Source organism: Fundulus heteroclitus, unplaced genomic scaffold (genome assembly GCF_011125445.2).
Source record: "Fundulus heteroclitus isolate FHET01 unplaced genomic scaffold, MU-UCD_Fhet_4.1 scaffold_146, whole genome shotgun sequence".
NCBI lineage: Eukaryota > Metazoa > Chordata > Actinopteri > Cyprinodontiformes > Fundulidae > Fundulus > Fundulus heteroclitus.
In genome coordinates this window covers 320,977-341,514 of record NW_023396558.1, presented here as the reverse complement: position 1 = coordinate 341,514, position 20,538 = coordinate 320,977, and the positions used below count along the sequence as shown (strand labels likewise).

The 20,538-nt window shown below is 41.1% G+C and overlaps 2 protein-coding genes across 3 annotated transcripts; both read left to right on the top strand.

The window, feature by feature from the left end:
- The first annotated feature begins 254 nt into the window (after nucleotides 1-254).
- Nucleotides 255-16,892, top strand: LOC105936440 (neuropilin and tolloid-like protein 1). The gene is made up of 10 exons (XM_012877304.3): nucleotides 255-442; nucleotides 656-721; nucleotides 1,585-1,719; nucleotides 1,795-2,043; nucleotides 8,865-8,906; nucleotides 9,695-9,822; nucleotides 10,399-10,627; nucleotides 12,457-12,570; nucleotides 12,648-12,792; nucleotides 14,844-16,892. The coding sequence occupies exons 1-10, from the start codon at nucleotides 388-390 to the stop codon at nucleotides 15,382-15,384; spliced, it is 1,704 nt and encodes a 567-aa protein (XP_012732758.2). The 5' UTR covers nucleotides 255-387; the 3' UTR covers nucleotides 15,385-16,892.
- Nucleotides 16,893-18,153: 1,261 nt separating this feature from the next.
- atpsckmt (fATP synthase c subunit lysine N-methyltransferase) lies at nucleotides 18,154-20,489 on the top strand. 2 transcript variants are annotated; one of them, XM_012877312.3, is made up of 5 exons: nucleotides 18,154-18,212; nucleotides 18,305-18,636; nucleotides 19,587-19,724; nucleotides 19,843-19,893; nucleotides 20,023-20,489. In XM_012877312.3, exons 2-5 carry the CDS (start codon nucleotides 18,358-18,360, stop codon nucleotides 20,236-20,238), a joined length of 684 nt encoding a protein of 227 aa, XP_012732766.2. In that variant the 5' UTR covers nucleotides 18,154-18,212; nucleotides 18,305-18,357; the 3' UTR covers nucleotides 20,239-20,489. The 2 variants fall into 2 exon arrangements, with proteins under 2 accessions (XP_012732766.2, XP_012732767.2); XM_012877313.3 differs by having other exon boundaries at nucleotides 18,154-18,216.
- The last annotated feature ends 49 nt before the right edge of the window (nucleotides 20,490-20,538 follow it).

Sequence of the window (20,538 nt, the reverse complement as noted above, 5' to 3'; positions counted from 1 at the left end):
CTACACCTACCTTTTGAGTTGATGGGGACTTTACATGTCAAAATAATGAAACCACACCAACCGCATAAATAGTTCTAATCAAAATGCAATTGTGCTTAAACGCGGACATACTGCATAAATCCCAGTCGCGCTCATTTGTAAGTATTTTACGTGCAGTGAACGGCCTAGAGGTGGCACAGAAGAAGGGAAAAAAGTGAAGGTTTGTGGCAGAGAAGTTAATCCTTAAAGCCGGGGGAAAGAGGGGGTGGGGGGATTGACAAGTGTCCGCCAGCCTGCTTCGGCACATTTTATCATGAGCTGAAAGGCGCAGTATGTTTTAGCATGAAGAGACATATATGCGAAGAGGCGCTCCTCACACCACCCAACGCTTGACTGAAGCCATGTGAGATGGATCTGCATCTCCGGGGGTCAGACATGGTGCACAAACTTCTGCTGCCCATCGGTGAGTGAAAACACTGCAAGCTCTGGTAGGAAAATCGGCTGGCCGACAGAACTTCCATCTGTGCGTCTTAAAAGCATCATCCCTGTATCTTGTGTAATTGTCATGGTGTGACTGTCCATTGTGGGGATCTAACAGCCTGTTAGCTTTCTGTTTTTCTCTGCTTCTCTCAAGTGAAATTATCTCCCCCCCCCCCTCCTTCTTTTGTCTTCTCAGCTGTAGCAGCAAGCTTTATCCCACCTGGGCTGTGTGGTTCAACAGCAAACACGAAAAAAACTCAAGGTATATACAAGTGTGGAAACTATTAGAATGTGATATGATATATTTTCATTAACTGCGTTCCAGCAGGTAATTCCCCCTTCAGTGGGCCTAGGAGAATCTTTTTTTTACCAACTCCTTGCAAAATGACATTACTGTAGTTAATTATTATTATTATTATTATTATTATTATTATTATGCTTTTAAATGTGCCGGTTGGGATTTGAAAACCCCCAAATGTAGACGCAAGACAGTCACATGTATGAAAGTATTCAGGGCTTTTTACGGCTGATGGTTTTAAAACTTAAAAAAAATAATTTGCCGTCAGTGTTCACATGGTTTAAAAGCTGTTTTATTGAGTTCCTGGAGAAAGTTATGGCGTGAGAAGTTGTAAAATAGTACAGTGCTGCCCATGCTGGACCTGTTGTTGCAGACTGCTGGTTAGCTGGCTGGAAGTAATTTACTATGCTTTCTTCATGCTTACGATACTGCAAAAAAAATAAATAAATAGAATAAAAATTAAGAAAAATAAAAAAAAATTGGCTGTTTGGAGACACAGTGCAGAAACTACTGTACAGTAAGATACAGGTTGAGGGAACAAAACATTTGCCATCATCTTATTAATTTGACATATTTGTTTAAAACCATAGATCCAAAAAACAAAAATTATAGATCATATTATATCAAATGAATTAATTAGAGAAGAACCAATTAGTCCAGCAAAGATCAAAATCACCCAACCTTCCATTTATTGGCTCTGATAGACGATGACCAGGTCAAATAATGAAAAGTCAGATTCCATGGTAAAAAGTAAGGAAACATACTTGGAAAAAGCTACAAGCCCTCTCTGAAAATAAAATCATTGCTTTTCTGCTTCTTGTTGCCAGTGAAAAATAACTCAGGTGTCACCCCTGCTGGACAGTGTGGGTCTTGGGTGAAGGAGCCCAGTGGAGGGTACTTCACCTCTCCAAATTACCCTGAGAAATACCCACCGGAGAGGGAATGCATCTACATTATAGAAGGTCAGACCCCATCCCTGTTCCAGCCTGCTTCAGATCTTCCTTCCTCCCCTTTCTCAAACCGTTATTCTGCTGCAGCGTCGCCTCGACAGTGCATCGACCTGTTCTTCGATGACAAATACTCTATTGAGCCATCCTGGGAGTGCCGCTTTGACCACATTGAAATCCGCGACGGGCCCTTCGGTTTCTCTCCAATCATTGGCCGGTACTGCGGGCAGGAGAGCCCTGCCTACGTCCGCTCCAGTGGGCGGTACCTGTACATCAAGTTTGTAGCTGATGGTGAACTGGAGGCCATCGGGTTTTCAGCCCGGTATAACTTCACACAAGGTGAGCGAGTGTTGAGGAACTCTTGTGGAAATCCAACCCATCTATAGCGTTATGCTTCTTTTTATAAGTTAGCTAATCAAGTATCTGGAGGTCTTTGACCATGGATTACTTTCTCTTGTGTTTGGGGTGACTGGGAACGTAGACAGCGTCTTCTTAAAAAAATGTGTTCAAACAAACAGTCTACATAGTGTCAGCTGGAAACCACTTTAATTCAGAACAGCCTTTAAAGGCTGCAAGAGACTTGAGACTGGGACAAGTTCTCCTTCAGACAGGACAAGGACCCCTTAATACACAGCCTGAGTTAAAATAATTTGAATAAAAGCATGTCATGTGTTTGAAAGTTCCAAGTCCAGATCTGAATCCATTTGAAGTAGATCTAGGGATAGATCCATGAACATTATTGTTCATGAACAGTCTCTCTGTCCAACCTGACTGAGCTGGAGCTGTTGTGCAATGGAAGGTGGGCAGAACTTTCAGGCTCCATCCAAATACCCTTAATAATAGCTCCGAGCTCCTGTTCCGTAACCTTTCACAGGGTCAACAGAAAGAACCGATTCTGGACAGCCGTTAACTCCGACGTCATTATGTGACGGAAACACACATGGATGATGCAGGTCAAATCAGAAAATTTTGTTGACATCCGTGAGGGGGCTGTGCCCATATGTCATGTCACGCAAAGGGTTGTGGGATACCTTAAGGTTCCTTAGCACTGGTGACTGGTGAGGGACATCCCGAGGTTCCTACGGTAAACTAGCTGCAGGAGGATGCTTCATTATCCTACCTCCTTACCTTACTGACTGCACATTTCGGACATCACTTATCATGGCTACCGCTGACGCACTTCCACTTTGGCTAAAAAGTACTTACTCAAAAACGGTAGTCAGATGAAGACCCTGTCTCTAGATGAGCAAAGCAGGTGGAAACATACTTTGTAGCTGGATTGAAACATTCTTCAACAAAGTAGTGCCTTAAAGGGGGTTGGAGGGTAGATGGGGGGCCTCCAAACACACTGCACCCATTTCAATGTTTTATGCTGGTTTAGCACATAAATTGGAGTTTAGGGCAGTAACGTGGCAAAAGGGGGAAAGACTTTAAGTGGTTTGCATAATTTTGCAAGCATGGTAGCGTGGAAATTACACAGTTGTGTTGTTTTTTTTTATAATTTATTCTAGATTAAACCTGTCCACATGTGGGCTTTTTTGTTGCAGTTTTTCCACAGTCTGTCTACAGGTGAGCTTGTTGTGTTGTGATGTCAAGCTGCGTCACAGTAAGGGCCATGTCTTAGATTGGCCCTTACTGTCCCACACAACATTTTCAGCTAGAGTCAATAAACTAGTGTAGGTTTAGACACAATAAAATTCATCATTATAGTTAGAAAGTGTATCTTTGCTCAGATTTCATACTGTGGCTTTCAGACATATTCGCATACCCCTTGAAATTTTTAACATTCTGTCTTATTGCAACCACAAATTTCATTGTGTTTTACTGTTTTTTTATGGGATAGAGCAACTGAAGACATCCATCCATCCATCCATCCATCCATCCATCCATCCATCCATCCATCCATCCATTTTCTGACTCGCTTATCCCTCATGGGGTTATGAGGGGTGCCGGTGCCTATCTCCAGCGTTCCAACTGAAGACATATTTGTGAAATTAAACGATGACGCTGCGTTGGTTTGCATTTTTTTTTTTCATTTACAAAACGAGTCTTACGATGTGAAAGCATTTATGCTGCAATTGCTGCTTTGTGTCGTTCGTGGCATGTCCACCAGTTTTACACATCTAGAGATTGGAGCTTGAGCCAGTTGTATTTTCAATGGGATGGAGTGCTTCTACGAACAGCTACGTTCTATCAAGATTCTCAATTGAGTATAGGGTACTCAGAATCTGAGATATGTTTAGTTTTAGTTATTCTCACCACAGTTTTTTGCACATAAGCTAAAAAGTTACATTTTGAGGTTTTGCCCTTTCACCCATTAGCCAACCTGAGCAGCTAATGCAGCTCCCCTGAAGTTACCCAGAAACTCTTGGCTGCTTCTCTGATTAGACACCGAGTACACAACAGTTGTGTTTCATTGTTAGGAGGCGCTCTTACTGATGTCACAAAAAACAATGCCTCCGTTTCTTCTCTTTTTTTTTTCATTTTCTGTCTTTTTCCAAATCCCTTTTGAATTTGTTGTCATTTGCCAAAGCCGGCCACAGCTTGTGTATTATCCACACCCGTCTGCCATTTCCCAATCGTCATCTTGATAATACATACATTTACACAGAATGATACACTTATCAAACGATAGCATTACAACAAATCTTTGAAACTATTTTAACAAATGCAAACGAAGATGGGCAAAAAACAAAAACTGCCTCGCTGCTGGTAATATGACATGCTCCACATTTGTAGTGCAGGCACTGCAGCTGAAGCTGACACACACACACACACACACACACACACACACACACACACACACACACACACACACACACACACACACACACGTTAATGAAAGCTTGTCTTCAGGGAACGCAGCTTGTCAGCGCTGAGCCGCGGTAGCAGCTTAAGGGTGTCCGAGGCAGAGGCTGTATTAACCACAGAGTTTATAGGCCACCTACACCGACAAGGGGCAGAGATTAATCTGCATCCCTCTGTCCAGCTCCCAACCTATCTCTTTTATATTGTTTTTACCATTAAAATGTGACGTGTGCTGCTTTTGTTCCTTCAAGAATTCAGTTAGGAAAAGCCTAACTGAATTGTTTCTTGAATTACCAGCAGCCTGAGATTCTGTGCCAAAAGTGAATATTATAGAGATGATGAGCCGTTTTTTTTTTTTTGTTTTTTTTTGTTTTTCTGTAGAATATTTGATATTTGCCTTCAGGATTATTGTAGAGAGCATTTTTGTGACTCTTAAATTGAGAAAGTTAACAAGTTCATTTTAAGACACTAAAACAGTATGCTGGGAAACCGTTTTTTTTCCTCCACAGATCCCCTAACATGATCTGTTCCTTGAAGAGGATCTTTTTTGTTATTAGCAAAAAAAGGAGAAGCCGGTGTTTACATGACGTGTAATGAATCATTCAGGTCAAAAGTTAATCTCATCCCTAATTCCACTCATCTCATGAGGCAGGAGAGAATTTGGCCAGAAGCACACAAGCTTGACAACAGTTTGCTGACCGAAATTAAACAAAATGTGGAATGTTATAAGCCAGGAAGTTGGAGGTAATATTAACATTAATTATTAAAAAATAATAATAACACTGATAACAATGATGAATATGATTTATAGTGTACCTTAGGTATCTTAACGTGCTACAAATAAAAGTAAAAAATAATAATATTTAGAAGACTGTTTAAATTAATCTATCATGAAGCCTGGAAAAGCTGACTTAATCAGACCCTCCTCGACCCCCTTCTTGCAGAGTTTAGTCCGGGAAGCAGTTGTACGGTCACAGTTACAGTGACATTAATTTCTAAACAACTGGATTTATGTCCAGCAACTCCTAACAATAGGCACTTGACCCAAAATATTGAATAAATAATGGTGGGCCCGGATTTATTTAATACAACAAAACTGCTTCGTACGGATACTTTAGAGTATCGCAGTTTGCTCGTGACAGCTTTTCCTTTAATAGTAGACTTAAGAAGCTGTTTAAATGAGCTTCAGTTTCAAAACAACCTTCTCAACTTCCAGGAGCTGAGAGCAGTTACATCACACCTCAACCATAAACATGCCAGGAGATCGTTTTGTTGTGACGAAAAGTTCAGACCTGGGATATGTTTTTGGAAATTCATTCATAAAATATTGTTTATTTGAGCAACAACAGGAGAGAATAAAAAGGATACTAGGCAACGGCATAATCTACACGCTAATTTGGTTATGACATAATGAGCTCTACATTTCTTTTTACTATATATATATATATATATATATATATATATATATATATATATATATATATATATACATATATAATGACGACATGATAGAGAACTAGTTTAAGTTGGAGTTGTGAGAAATTGGTTCAAAATGTTTAGGTGGTGAACTATGATCATGAATCGGTTCATTTTAACCTGACTGAACCGAGCTAACAACCAGTTCTGGTCAGGATAACTTTAGCTATGCTGACTATGAGAAAAGTGTACACCCCACATACCAGATTGTGTTGAAGCAAAAATCCAGATAAGCAAAGCAAAAAAAGAAAAAAGAAAAAACAAAACGGAGAACGTCTTAAATAACTAGATGGCCTCCATTGTTCATAGACGGTACCTGGAACCATATATATATATATATTTTTATATATATATATATATATATATATATATATATATATATATATATATATATATATATATATATATACATATACACACATATAAACAAGTGTTTAAAGCAATAAAAAACTCCAAGAGTTGAAACACCAAGCCAAGACAGAAGTGCAAATGATATTTTTATCACCAGGTTGGTAAAAGCCACTGGAGCCTAATCTGTCCTGAACTAAGCTGGTCTATTGAGATTTCTAATCCACGTCAACACAAAGGTTTAGGACACAATATGTGTTCCCTTTCAGTTTTTTTTTTTTTTTTGATGAGGAGCATCAGGGTTTTGACTGATTAAATGAGGCCAGCGGAATTGTGCCGCTACATCATTTTGTAAGCTTCAGCCAGCTGTGTGTTTAATATGCCTTTCAATATGCCTTTAATATCACTGTTTTTATTCTGTGGTATTTCTTTTTATTTTTGCTCAATAATCCTTGGTCACAGATTTTGTCGATTTTTTTTTTCAATCTCATTTTAAGTAGAAATAACATGTTGCTTTATACATCAATGACATGATTTCTTTAATAAAATGTATGCAAAATGAAACTCATCTCTATTATTCTAATAACAATGTACAGAGTAGTGCATGACTTGCTGTGGTAACAAAAGGGAACAAGGTGTTTTAATATTTATATTAATAAAAATATGAAAAGTGTGGCTTCCCCCATCAGTCAATACTTTGTAGAACCAACATTTCTGGCAGTTATGGCTACAATAGTTGTTTAAAGTCTAAAAAAGATTTGTTACCTCTTTTTTCATTAAGAGCCACAGTTATCAATTTGATTGGTACAAAGGACACCATAGGTTTTGCTTTTTATAACACGCCCACACAACCCTGGGAGGTGCATTCATTGCAAAGTAGCTAGAATGTTCCCGTTTCTGACATTAGCATAAGAATTGAAAAGTAAAAGATAAAACCAAAATGAGAATAAAACCCAACTGGAAAGCATTATCTTCACTTTGTCTCAGGGAAACACTGAAAAAGATCTAGATGTAAGTAAAATTTAAACAATCTCTTTGATTCTTTATGTGTATGCTATTTTTTTTTCCAGACTAAGATGTGGCATTGGTAGGTCTACTTCAAGGCCCTTGGAAGGAATCAGTTCTTTTTAAGTTCTGTTCTTTTTAAAAGGTTAACTTGATTGCTGTTTTAAACGTTGGATGACAGCCTTAGCACTGTGCTCCAAGTTGAAACTCCTCTGAGGCTTTACGTTCAGATTGACATTCTCAGGTAGAGACCAGGAGGAATGAGATGTTTCCCTTGCGCTGATATAGACCCTTCCCACCAAAAAAGAAAAAATGAAAAACTAACAAAAAAAAAAAAAACACGTCAAAAAGCATTTTATGAAGCCGATGGGGTGCTGCATGGGTGTGAGCGGTAAGCGCACCTCCTCTACGCTCTGGGATCTGGAGAGTGGACCACTACGTAGGGTTAGGGATGTAGTCACTGTCTGCTGTAGGTTACAGCTGAATGCAAAGCTCAGAGTCTAAAGCAGCATATTGGCCTGTAATCATCATTTACCAGGAACTCTTTAATACCTGAATTTGCGTTCCGTCCCATTTGCAAGGTCTTCCAGTAGGGCCAATAGATCCACTGTGTAGCATTTGGAACCAGTGTATTTGACTCTTTACAGCAATTAAAGTAAATGTCACAGTTTATCTCTTATTCAGTGGTACTTGTCATCGGGGAGAGGAATAAGCTGGTAGAAAATCCCGATAAAATGTTGTGTGGACTTTGACATAATATTTAGGATGGCTTATAGCCATTATTTATTTATTTGAATGGTCCTTTTGTACAGTTGTGTCATCAGCGCAAGCATGACTTACACTGCGGCGCAAGCATGACTAACAATGCGTATAATAAAGTTGATCTATGATTAAAGTCTGTTATGGAGTGAAATTGAACGTCTGAGAGAAATCATCATGCAATCTGGCTGCAATTCATCATTTTACCATCTGCATCGCCAGTTTGCCCCGTCTCCAAAATAAGCGTATGCATGGGTCAGAGTTGCTGTGATGACTGCAAGTTTCAGGCCTCGTTTTGTGCATAAGCAAGCTTTAGAAATGAGACCCCAGAACATGTTTTTCAATGCAGGCTCAGTTCAGTCAGGTGGAAAGCATCTGCAAACGTAATTTTATAGGTTTTACTAAATACTTTTACATATATTTACGTCTGGACTATGACTGGGCCATTCTAGCACACAAACATGCTTTGATCAATGTAGCTCTTGCCTTGTTCTACTAAAAAGTAAACCTCAGCTACAATTGAAATGCTTTTATAGCTTCTAACTATGGCAGTGGGTTTGTAGTTGTGTCATGTTTTCAGATCCTGAATTGAACAGTGCTCTGTGAGCTGCTCAAAGCTTAAGATATCGCTTCATAACCTAACCCTGCTTCAGTCTTCCTAATGATATTATCCCCCACCTCAACGACATGTTCCTCGTTTTTTTGTGACTGGTTGTCCACTAATGCTCTCTAGTCTAAATTTGTCTACCGTAATAACTTTTCAGATCCTGAGTTTGAAGAAATTGGGGAGTTACCTGTTCTCCCAGGTGAGTAAATTTACTGGGCTCAACTTCACATAAACTTGGTCAAATAAATGTAATCCAAACGGTTACAAACCATGAGATAGTCAAGTCCAACTGCAGCCACATTATGTAATCAATTTGTTAGAAAGAGATGTTAGAGTTTCATGAACAGATATGTACAACTGTTCATCTCTACTTTTCAAGCTCCTTACCATGATTAATATACATGTAGTATGTGCTTAGAAGTTAAACCAACCTTTCAAAGCATATTAGCAACATTATCCTGTATGTTTAACAGGACATTGATCAGTTTGTTTGACTTAAATGATCACTGGGACCTGGAATAGAACTGTTTAAAAAAACATAGTTTAAAAAAATATATTCTTTTTTGGGACTTAAGTATTTGTTTTTGCTTCTTTTAAGCAATCAGCTCTGTTCTATTTTTAAGCATCTGATACATTTTCCATTAAGAACACTGAAACTCTTTTGGGGGGGGGCTGGGGTGAGGGGATAGGGGCTACAACAAAAACAGCTGCCTGGTTTTTTTTGTGCCTCTAATCCTCTGACTAACACTTATCTATTATCATTGAGACCTGGTAAGGAGCTCTTGATTCATAACGCCCTGATGCAAAAACTCTACAATTTATTAATTATGACTCTGTGATGTTTAATGGAAGCTTGTCTGACATTCATAATGGTTCACACCACCTCAGAGAATCCAGACATACTCAGAGCTCTCCGGTTTGGCCCAGATCTGTTAACCTGTGTTATTGCTGCGTGGGAAAAGGCTCTTATTTTGCTTGGTACTACAGCTTGTGACTTCGAGCTGAGTGGTCCGGAGGGCTTTGTGGAATCGATACAGATAGCCAAAGAAGGCCGAGCGCAGCTGACCGAAGCGGTGGACTGCAGGTGGTACATCAGAGCCCCGCCGAGAGCAAGGGTGAGCCTACTGTAGAGTGTTTTCATTCATTTTAGAAATAACAAATTAATCTTTTCAATATGCCGTAATATATACTGGTTACAAACATTCCAATTTCTAAAACCGGATAATAAAGAGGTAATGTATGCAGTTCATGACATTGCTTTATACAATTGTAATAGAAACGCTACCTTTTTTTACTTTCTAGCTTGAATTATTGTTGCTATGTTTGCTCATGCTGTCTCTCAGCACTTAACATAGAATAATTCTACGAAACAAAAAAGTTATGTTTTAACCTTAAAAAAAAAACATAAGCAAAGGAATGTCAGAATGAGATACAAAAAAACAGAAAAGACAAAACGGCAAATCCTAGATTTTCTTTTTGACAAATATGATTTGTGTTTGAGGAGGAAATTAAAGAACTCAAAACTGCCCTTGGTTTTGAAAATGAGCGTGCGTTTTCCAAGTTGGAAGCTCAAACAATGGGGAGGGATCTGCGGATTGCCTAAGTGTTGCAATTTGATTTTGTTTGTTTGGAGAGTGTGGATTGTTTGTTTCAGCTTATTGGTTTTCTTTCATTAAATCTTTCTCCCGCAGGTCTACATGCGTTTTCTAGAGTATGAAATGCACAACTCAAATGAGTGCAAGCGCAACTTCGTCGCCATCTATGATGGGAGCAGTGGAGTGGAGCACCTGAAGAACAAGTTTTGCTCCACAGTGGCCAATGATGTCATGCTGTCGACCTCTGTGGGTGTGGTGAGGCTCTGGGCGGATGAGGGGAGCAGGAAGAGCAGATTTAAGATCCTCTTTACGACTTTCCATGAACGTAAGTGGCAGTCTTCAAAATGTATGCATAAACAAAAGGATCCCAACACTTTGAATTGTCCTGTTACCAAAAAGCGCTTCGTAAATATACTCGCCTTTGCTTGCCTTGCCATTTGTGTTTGGTAAAGCTTATGGTCACATTTATTTAGCTTCTTTGAAGTTTCCCTTAACTCAATAAATTGTTCCCAACAGTCAATATGGCATCCGTTTTAAAACACGTTCAAAAGCTAAAATACTTTTTAACTATGAAGCTAAACTGAGGCTATAGTTTGTTTAAAAAAACTAACATTTCAAACTGAAAAAACTGATACTAAAAACATTATTTGAAATTTGAAATAGTTCTGATTCATAAATCCTACTTTCTCTTAACGTGTTCTCCCCAATCCCACTACTGCTGAGGCAAAATAACTTATATAAAGCTTTAAATTGTAACTCCATGACTGAAAAAAGCCAGACGAAGGAGCGGTCTGCTCTGGCATCAGTGGCCGCTTTACGGAGCTCAGACCCTGGGAAAACCCTGGGCTAAAGCAACACCTGGGAGGCATTTCCTTATTTCAGGCCTTTCTAGGCCAGTTGAATCACAAAACGGGCCAAGGTAAGTTCTTGGGTCAGCTAGTTCTTATAGGATGCAAAATACCCTTGTTGTTGGTGTTATGCTTCAAATATCCAAAGCTAACCAAGAGTGAATCTTTTAGTCACTCCTAAATAAAGCACTATTTAAAGCCACGAGGAAAAGTTTAACCTATTGTATTTTTTGACCTATAAGTTTCCCTTTTTTCATAATTTGGCCAATTCTGCATCATATAGTCAGGTGCGTCTTATATATTAATTTCGTAAATAGCCACAAGAGGGCTATCTAGGCTTCTGAAAACTACACTGCTCAAAAAAATAAAGGGAATGCTAAAACAACACATCCTAGATCTGAATGAATGAAATATTCTTTATTAAATACTTTGTTCTTTACATACTCTGACGTACTTCACTCCATGGCGGTCCGTGCGTACTCAAGGCAGCCTGTGTGTGGACTCTGTGCATTCAGGTATGTGCAGAGCTAACTTTTTACAACCGCTGTGCCACCCTGTAAATTTAAGGGAGGCAAGAAGTCTTTACATCAAACTGACACACGGAGCTGCTCCAAGCAGGCGGTCGCAAGGACGCGCTGCATCTCAGTCCCTCTCTGTTCTCACTGACAGGTGGGAGCCTGCTGGAAAAGAAACAGCTCTAGGTGCTCAGCTAGCTAATCACACATTTTACCATCTGTTCCGCTGCTTCGTATCACTGGCAGAAAGTGTGGGAATTGTAGGAATTTGCCACAAGAAATGTAGACAATAGTACGCTCAACTATGAAGGGTAAAACGTCCACGGTAAATCAGCGCGGAATCCGCCAAGCTCACAGTATGCACAAAGTATGCATGAAGTATGTGGGAGCCTTTAGGCAGCCCGCGCCCAGAGTACAATAAATAGTAACCACACACAATAAACCTAGTAAGTTAATTCAATATAAAAGTTACGTTTATTTTGGCCTCATGTTAAAAACAGGGCAGTGTAGTCCAACTACTCTGTCCTCCAGGGATTTAAAACGGAGGACAGCTCGCTCTCTCTCAGGAAAGAGCTGTGTACTACGTGACAGGGCAGATTGATATTACACACTTAGGAAGAATATTTGGTGCGCCTTATAATCCGGTGCACCTTATATGTGGACAAAGACACACATAGACGCGTTAATTCACAGTGCGCCTTATAATGTGCCTTATGGTCTGAAAAATATGGTACTTTAATCCATCATATGAAAACTACCTTAAACTTGGGTACGTGTCCACTTTATTTTAGCTCCGTGTGAAGGAGAGGCCTTCTTTTGCCACAACAACATGTGCATCAATAACACCCTCGTCTGCAATGGTGTCCAGAACTGCGTTTACCCATGGGATGAGAACCGGTGCAAAGGTACGTCGACAGCCTTACACTTGCAGCGTGTTTTTTGCTCTTTTTCGTCTGCTGACTCGTGGCGTCCCCTTAACCAGAGAAGAGGAAGGCAAGCATCTTGGATACGCTGGACAACACCAACCTGACAATCATTGGGATAACGTGCGGTCTGGTCGTCATCCTGCTCATCATCTCTGTCATCATTCAGATCAAGCAACCTCGCAAGAAATACGTCATACGCAGGTAAGACATGTCAAATCCACACTGTGTAAAAATGAATTACCAGCATGCTGACCACTAACAATTTAATGTAAAATGGAAGTAACAAGTGAACGGTTGCTATGGTAGCAAGTTTTGTTGTTATTTCATAAACTAGCAAATGGAGGCAATGAAATAAACGTTGCAACACGCTTACTGCTGACACTTATAAGACATTCAGCATTAAATGTTAATGAAAGCCTTCTTTGATGACAAGGGCATTCACCAGTGTCTCAACTTCTCTCAGGGTACTTTTAGTGCCATCTTTAAATGAAGGAACATTACTTAAATGACATACCTGTATTCAAACATCGGTGGAAGCTAAAAACAACACCAAAGGATTGATTCATGTTGATTTAAAGAAACTGATTTTTTTTCTTGTATTAGAATTTCTTTTTAAGTGGAGGAAAGACATTCTTATCTGGTTCTAGCATCAACAGTGTAGTTCAATTGTAGACGTTCAGGCCATCCTCCACCAGGTGTTGCTGAAGGGCAAGGGGAGGGAAGGTGACCACACCCTTCCATGGTCCTTCCTCGTCAGTGAGGAATCCAAAGACGAAATGTGTAAACAGTGATCTCTCTTCTGACATTAAAAAGGTATAGATCTAGAGCCCTAGTCGCACAGGATTAGTTTTACCTAGGGACCCCATGTGACTTGTAATAATTACAGATATTGTTTGTGTTTTTAATCCCGTGCGAATGTGCCATGGCAGTAATTTGTAAATAAAAACCTACTATATTTTGCTTAACTCCACACGAGGTCCTGTGATAATACTAGTCCAATACCAATAGGGCATCTCTGTGATCTGGGCAGAACCAGGCGGGATTGAATACGTGATTAGGCAGTTTTTTGTTTACTGGCCGAGGCTGCACATGCTATTGCCATGCAGCAAAAAGGTCCTGGGTTCAAGTCCTATGCTTGCCCTGGGTCTTTCTGCATGGAGTTTGCATGTTCTCCCTGTGCATGTGTGGGTTCTCTCCGGGTACTCCGGCTTCCTCCCACAGTCCAAAAACATGACTGTTAGGTTAATTGGTCTCTCTAAATTATCCTTAGGTGTGAGTGTGTGTGTGTGAATGGTTGTTTGTCCTGTTTGTGTCTGACCTGTCCAGGGTGTACCCCGCCTCTCCTCCATTGACAGCTGGAGATAGGCACCAGCACCCCTCTCGACCCCACAACAAATAGATGTGTTAGAAAATGGATGGATGGATGGATGGATGGATGGATGGATGGATGGATGGATGGATATTTCCTGGGCGCATTAGAGTGTTTAGAAAATATTTTGGGTCCCAGACCTCTCAAAACCCTATCCGTCCGCAACGTACGGGATTACAAAAAAAGGCTGAAGAGAAGGAACAATTTCAAATGCAAATGGTTGATCACATTGCGCATTGGACTGTGCAGAATAATTAGTAGCCTTCTGTATACACCTGGCTAGCGCTGGCAGTAACACATCTCTGAGTAGCTGCAACACAACTCGCAGCGCATAACGTCACATCTGGGGGATGTCTGTAAATTTCAGCAAATTCTCAGGCTTCAGTTATCTTGTGCGAATACGCCACTTAAGAAGCTGACATAGGGGGGTTATTTATTTTTTAACATGAGGGCCCTAGGTAAAAGCTAATCCCATGCAAATAGGGCTTAAGAAGCTTAATTTAAATAAAGATACACACACACAAAAATATAAAATAAGTTACACAAATATGAACAGTATATAACCTATAGAGAAGAGAAATAAGAGATGCTACATGAGGCGACAGTATTGTATATTTCTAGTTTTTTTTTATTGTTGAGTCTTATTACTGATTGGAGGAAGGGCCTTCTGAAGCGTTCCTTGCCTCTGTCAATTTTTACCTGCTGAAGTGTAAGACTAACAATCAAATGTAATTTGTATGAGTATAAGTATTTCTTTTGTCAGTAGGGCCAAAACTGTCTCAAGACCAGTGGCTCACATCCTTCTGGATGCTGTCCTGGCTGTACATCTGCTAAATGTTTTATTGTCAGCATTTGTACTTTCTGTCCCTCTTTGCATCCACAGAGATGACTGCGATCCAGCTCTGCTACACCCGGGTTTTGAGCCCCCACACTACGAGCTCTGCACCCTGCGCCGCGCCCCTTCTGTTGACCTGACTGACGCCGCCCTGGCAGACGACTTCGAAAAGTTCCACAAACTCCGCCGTTCGGAAAGCAAGTGCATCCGCGACCACCACTGCGGCTCTAACCATGGAAGCATCCATGGCAGTATCCATGGTAGCCGCAGCAACCTGAGCCTGAGGGATGCCACCATTGCACCCGACGGAGGGTCCACTGGACCCCCGATGTCTCCGATGATGGTGAAGCAGATGTCGCCGCACCTCTCTCACCACAACACGCCGGCGGGCCGACGGAGCATCCTGGTGATGAAGCACAGCTACTCGCAGGACGGGGCGGAGGCGTACAGGGCGGAGGATGAAGAGGATGAATTCATGATGGATGCCGGTCCCACCACCAGCCAACACCACATGCACCACCACCAGATCCATCACGGCACCTCAGGGTTGGACCACGCTTTCCATCGTGCGCTATCGAATGACTTCTAATTTATTGCAAGTTAGGAAAACAGGTTATACTAAACAAGTTTTTATTAAAATTAATGGGAAAATTTTACAAAAAAATAGTAGTAGTGTAAGATTTACACACTGGCACACCATCTTACAAAATGACCTCGCCGCCAAGCGCGTAATAACTACCACAATATCATAAATGTGACAATGTCAACATGTCCTCCATGTATTTGGTACCGAGCTACTGCTAACAGCTACGGTTAATGTGTGAAATGGTTTTTGGCACTGTTGCCAAGTCCGTTTATAATAAGCAACTTTGGGCTTGTTTTTTTCTAAAGTTGTTTCTGAACGTGCAGTCACTTATTTGGGTTCTATAATAAGCAATGATAAAGTTATAAAGAGACCCACATGCACTGCTGCGCTACAGACACCTTGAACCGGCCGGCTCAAATATCACTCCGTCCCTCTGTGTACACACATACTCCCTGAGAGGGAGAGGAACGAACTAGCCGTCTCTGCTGGGAGGACAGAGTAGTTGCTGGACTACACTGCCCTATTTCTAACATAACGCTACAAAACAACTTCACTGTTAAGTTGAATTAACTTACCTGTCAAGCAGAAAGTCTGCAACCTCCGCATCCGTTTTAAATCCCTGCTCCCTCATGTATTGTCTCCACCTGGTAATAATAGCCGCGCCAATATAGACTCGTTTTCTCCGTTATTGCTGCTTTTTCTTTTTCTTGGTTACTTACTCTTCCCTCTTACTGGGCAAAGAGTATTTCAACAGAAAATAGAACGATCCACAGCCATCTTTGCTTGTTTTATACTCCTGATCCACTGACAGTGTGTCTTCATACAGGAGACAGATAGGGAAAACGCGTAAGCCAGAAGTGGCGACGCAACATGGCGCCTCCCAGTGTGTGCACTGCCACCTATTTATTTATAAACTACTCATACTAAGTTATGGAAACACTTTCAGTTTTGATGTGATATTATTAGACTTTGGCATAATGGGTATTTATAAAAGCAAAAGCTGATTTTTGCTCATTAAAAGCCAAATTAGTTACACACTGTCGCGATGACGCTTTCTTCTCAACAGGTGCTAATATCCTTTAATTCTTAAAACATAATACAGATCCTGTTTGAGAATTTCTTACTAAAATTCATAATTGACATTTAGTAAATGGAAATAGCATGCAGACTATAAAACATTTTTACTGCAGATTTTATTATAAGCCCCCCTAAACAAAGGACTCAAATTTAGTAATGGATGATGCTTAGAGCACAACCGACTTAAGAAAAGGAAGAAAGTGAACAATAACCAGGATGGGTCAAAGATAATGCTCATTCCACGTGATCTAAGTTCCCTTATTTTGTTCCATGCACTTCTGCCCTTGTACACAATATGTTTATCTAATGGAGATTTGTACATGTTTGGACATTTTTCCACCTCCAAAGCAAAAACTAATGTTTTAGTCAATGTTAGACACCAAGTGTGTTTTCCCTTGATTGTTAATTTATTTGATTAAATATTTTCCCTGAAAGTTAGCATGCCATTGTTTGTTTATTTCTGCATTCCTTTTAATTTTGATGGTATGTATTATCCACTTAAAACCAGTATCAGGCAGAGGTTTTCATTGAAAACCATTTGATAGTCCCGTTTATTTATTTTTTTGCTTTGCTCTGGATGAACATTATTGTGATGGTGGTCTTCAGTGCCATGCGAAAAAATTCCTACCACTTATTGTTTTCATATTTTCTCACGTTCCAGTCGTAAACTTCAAAGTGCTTTGCTGGGTGTTTATTTAATAAATCAAGAAAAAGTAGTGCAGAATCATAAAGTGGAATGTAACTGGTAAATTTAACTAATATGTTTCCTAAAAATCTGAAAAATGTGTTGTCTATGTGTATACAGACGTCTTTAATCTTGCACCCCTAAATAAAGTCCGGTAAAACAATTCCTTTCAGTCGTCACCTAATTAGTAAAAGGCATTCACCTATGTTTAATTTAATCTCATAAATTCGCCTGCTCTGTAAAGGCCCGTGGTTTGTTAGAGAACATTGGTAAACAAACAACCTCTTGAAGCCGGGGAAACACACCAGACAGGTCACTGTTAAAGCTCTAAAATTTGGAGTTCATTCAAAGCTCTGGACATTTGAACTCATCACCCAAAGCTGGAAATCTACGGCAAAACTTGGCAGGATGGACAAACAGAAAAGCAGCAGACACTAGAAGAGCTGCAGAGATTCACGGGTCAGGTGGGTGAATATGTTGACAGGAAAGCGATCAGTCATGCACTCTCCATTCTGGCCTATGTGAGAGACAAAAATAATTCCCCAGTTCAAAGAAAGTCACGGGCGCCCTTATTGCAGTTTTTCCACAAACCGCGTAAGAGCCACGACAAACATGTGGACGGAGATGCTCTGGTCAGATGACACCGACATTCACTTTCTGGCCTGCATGCAAATCATAACGTGTGGTGGTAAAAACACAGAACATCACTCTGAATATATGTCCCCCCTCGGAAACATTGTCACCATCATGTTGTGTGTGTGTGTCTGTCCCCCACCATCAAGGACAGGGACACTGGTCAGCTTTGTGGGGAAGATTAATTATGATCAAGTTTGGACAACCGTTAAAGAAAAGCGGTCAAATGTTGCAAAAGACTTAAGACTGGGAGCAGAGGTTCTCCTTCCTGCAGGACAACAACCCTAAACATACAGTAAATGCAGCTAGAGCTGAAAAAGTTTGCAGGAATCCTTTCATGCCAGCAGGTGGCAGTCACGCGTCGCAGTTCGCAACTAAATAAAACGAAGAAGAAGCAAGTTTATTGGTTGTAGGAGGACGTTAAATGTCACCCAGGGTTGGTAAATAATTTTTTTACTTTATTTTAATTCATGACATTGTTGAATAGCTGCCGACTTTAGTGACGCCCCGGTTGTCTCTGCGTTGCAGGTTAGCTAACGCTAGCTGACGTTTAGCTCGGAGGCGGAAGCAGCAGCAGCAGCATGTCCCAGCAGGAGCTGGTTGTGGACTCAGGACCGAGCAACAGAGCTGTCAGAGAGGGGGGACGGAGGAGAAGCCCACTCGGACTGGTCGTCACCGGGGTTGTTGGAGGCTCGCTGGTCGCTCTGTACGCGGTGGCGGCTCCGTTTGTCGCCCCTGCCCTCAGGAAAGTCTGCCTGCCGTTTGTCCCAGCCACCACGGCTCAGGTGGAGAACGTCCTCAGGGTGCTGCGGACCAGATCAGGGACTCTGGTGGACATCGGAAGCGGAGATGGAAGGATAGTGAGTGCGGTTTGGACCCATGATCTGCTGGGCTGTGTCGTTTAGTTTTATTCTTTTAATAGTAGATCCATACATTCACGCTGTTCCATCTCCACAAGATGATTCGTGCTCTGTCCAGAGCCGCTCCAAGGCTCTACGAGGCCGTGGGCAGAAATCCGTTTGGGCTGCTTGCAAAAAAAAAAAAAAAAAAAAACATTAAAGGGTGGTTTGAAGATCATAAGTACAGGTTATTTAAAATGAAAGATATCTGCTGTATTTTACATAACTTGTTCCTCGAATGAAAGTTGTAAGACAGAAACATTCCCCATACAGTCTTTTTTTGATTCACAACACATGTCATCTCAGGGCACTTTACAAAGTCAAATTCAATCAAATCATACAGACAGATTGGTCAAAACGTTTCCTATCTAAGGAAACCCAGCAGCTTGCGTCAAGTCTTTGAAAAGCAGCATTCACTCTTGAAAAAAGCTAAGAGCCACAGTGGGCAGTCGTCCGCATTGGTGATGGCTTTGCAGCAATCCCTCATACCGAGCAAGAGCATGCATGTTGCAACTGTGGAAAGGAAAACTCCCCTTTAACAGGGAGGAAATCCTCCACCAGGCTCAGTGTGAACGGACACAAAAAGCACAGAAGCACACATTGATCCAGGAATCCTTTCTTATAATTTAATGGTAGATAATCTGCCCCCCTGGATGATGTCACAGCTAACAGAACACCAGACCAGGTGTACCTACTATGAAGCCTAAGCCTATAGCAGTATAACTACAGCAATAGATAAGATAAACTTTATGGTTCCCAAAAGGGGGGAATTGATTAGTTTCAGAGGCCCGTCGGGTGTGAAAAGAGAGAAGTGAACAGGACGACAGGGCCCCTTTAAAGCAGCAACATGAGCTGAATTCTTGCTTTGCTGATTCACGGTAATTCCACCGTCTCCTCTCTTTTTCTTGCAGGTGATAGCAGCAGCGAAGTGTGGATTTCAGGCGTCCGGCTTGGAGCTCAACCCGTGGTTGGTTTGGTATTCTCGCTACAAGGCCTGGAGAGAGGGGGTCCACCGCTCCACCTCCTTTCACATCTCGGATTTGTGGAAGGTCGGTTGCTCCTGGTTGGAGCAGCGCATATGAATGCTCGTTTAGTCTGACAAAAATAAACAGCGAAACCGCTTTTGCTTACTTGGGTAAACTCAGATTCTTTTGTCCTCCTCAACAGGCTAGTTTTGCTCAGTATTCCAATGTTGTCATTTTTGGAGTTCCCCAAATGGTGAGTTCTGCTGTTTTGTAACATTTGTCTGTGATAAAAATCTTCCAAATGGCTCCCGGATGAAATTGCTTTGCTTTAATCTTTAAAACCCCTGATATACGGTTTCTGTGTGTGTTTGTGTGTCTGCAGATGGATCAGCTAGAGCTAAAGCTGGCAAATGAGCTGCCCAGTTCAGCCAAGGTGGTTGCCTGCCGCTTCCCCTTTCCCACATGGGTCCCTGAAAGCACTGAGGGGGAAGGCATAGACACCGTGTGGGTGTACGATGCCAAAACATTTCAGTCAGATCTGCACACTGGAAAGACGAGGAACACGTCGTTAGAAGACGAACCGGATCCGCACACTTGAGATCACTCAGCGTTTCCAAGACCTCCGTGGACTATGATATTATATAGTTTAGAAGTAGCCTGTTAAGACTTGTGTTTTATGGGCAAAAACATGCTTTAAATGAAACGATTGAAATCACGACATTATTTTGTGTACAAAATAAGACTCTGATTCAAAGTTGCCAACGCTGTATTTTTCACAGCAACAGTGGTCAATATTTGTGCATCATTTGTGTTGTATTTAATAAAAAAAATAAATGCTGTAGGGTAAAATAGTCTTGTTGCTTTTTGGCGCCATCTAGTGGCGAAAACGCCGCACTGT

Coding starts and splice junctions, on each gene's coding strand:
- LOC105936440 (XM_012877304.3), top strand. CDS start 388: ATGGATCTGCATCTCCGGGGGTCAGACATGGTGCACAAACTTCTGCTG. Junction 1,720..1,794: donor ATGCATCTACATTATAGAAG/GTCAGACCCCAT, acceptor ATTCTGCTGCAG/CGTCGCCTCGACAGTGCATC. Junction 10,628..12,456: donor CTTTACGACTTTCCATGAAC/GTAAGTGGCAGT, acceptor ACTTTATTTTAG/CTCCGTGTGAAGGAGAGGCC.
- atpsckmt (XM_012877312.3), top strand. CDS start 18,358: ATGTCCCAGCAGGAGCTGGTTGTGGACTCAGGACCGAGCAACAGAGCT. Junction 19,725..19,842: donor ACATCTCGGATTTGTGGAAG/GTCGGTTGCTCC, acceptor CCTCCTCAACAG/GCTAGTTTTGCTCAGTATTC. Junction 19,894..20,022: donor TTTTTGGAGTTCCCCAAATG/GTGAGTTCTGCT, acceptor GTGTGTCTGCAG/ATGGATCAGCTAGAGCTAAA.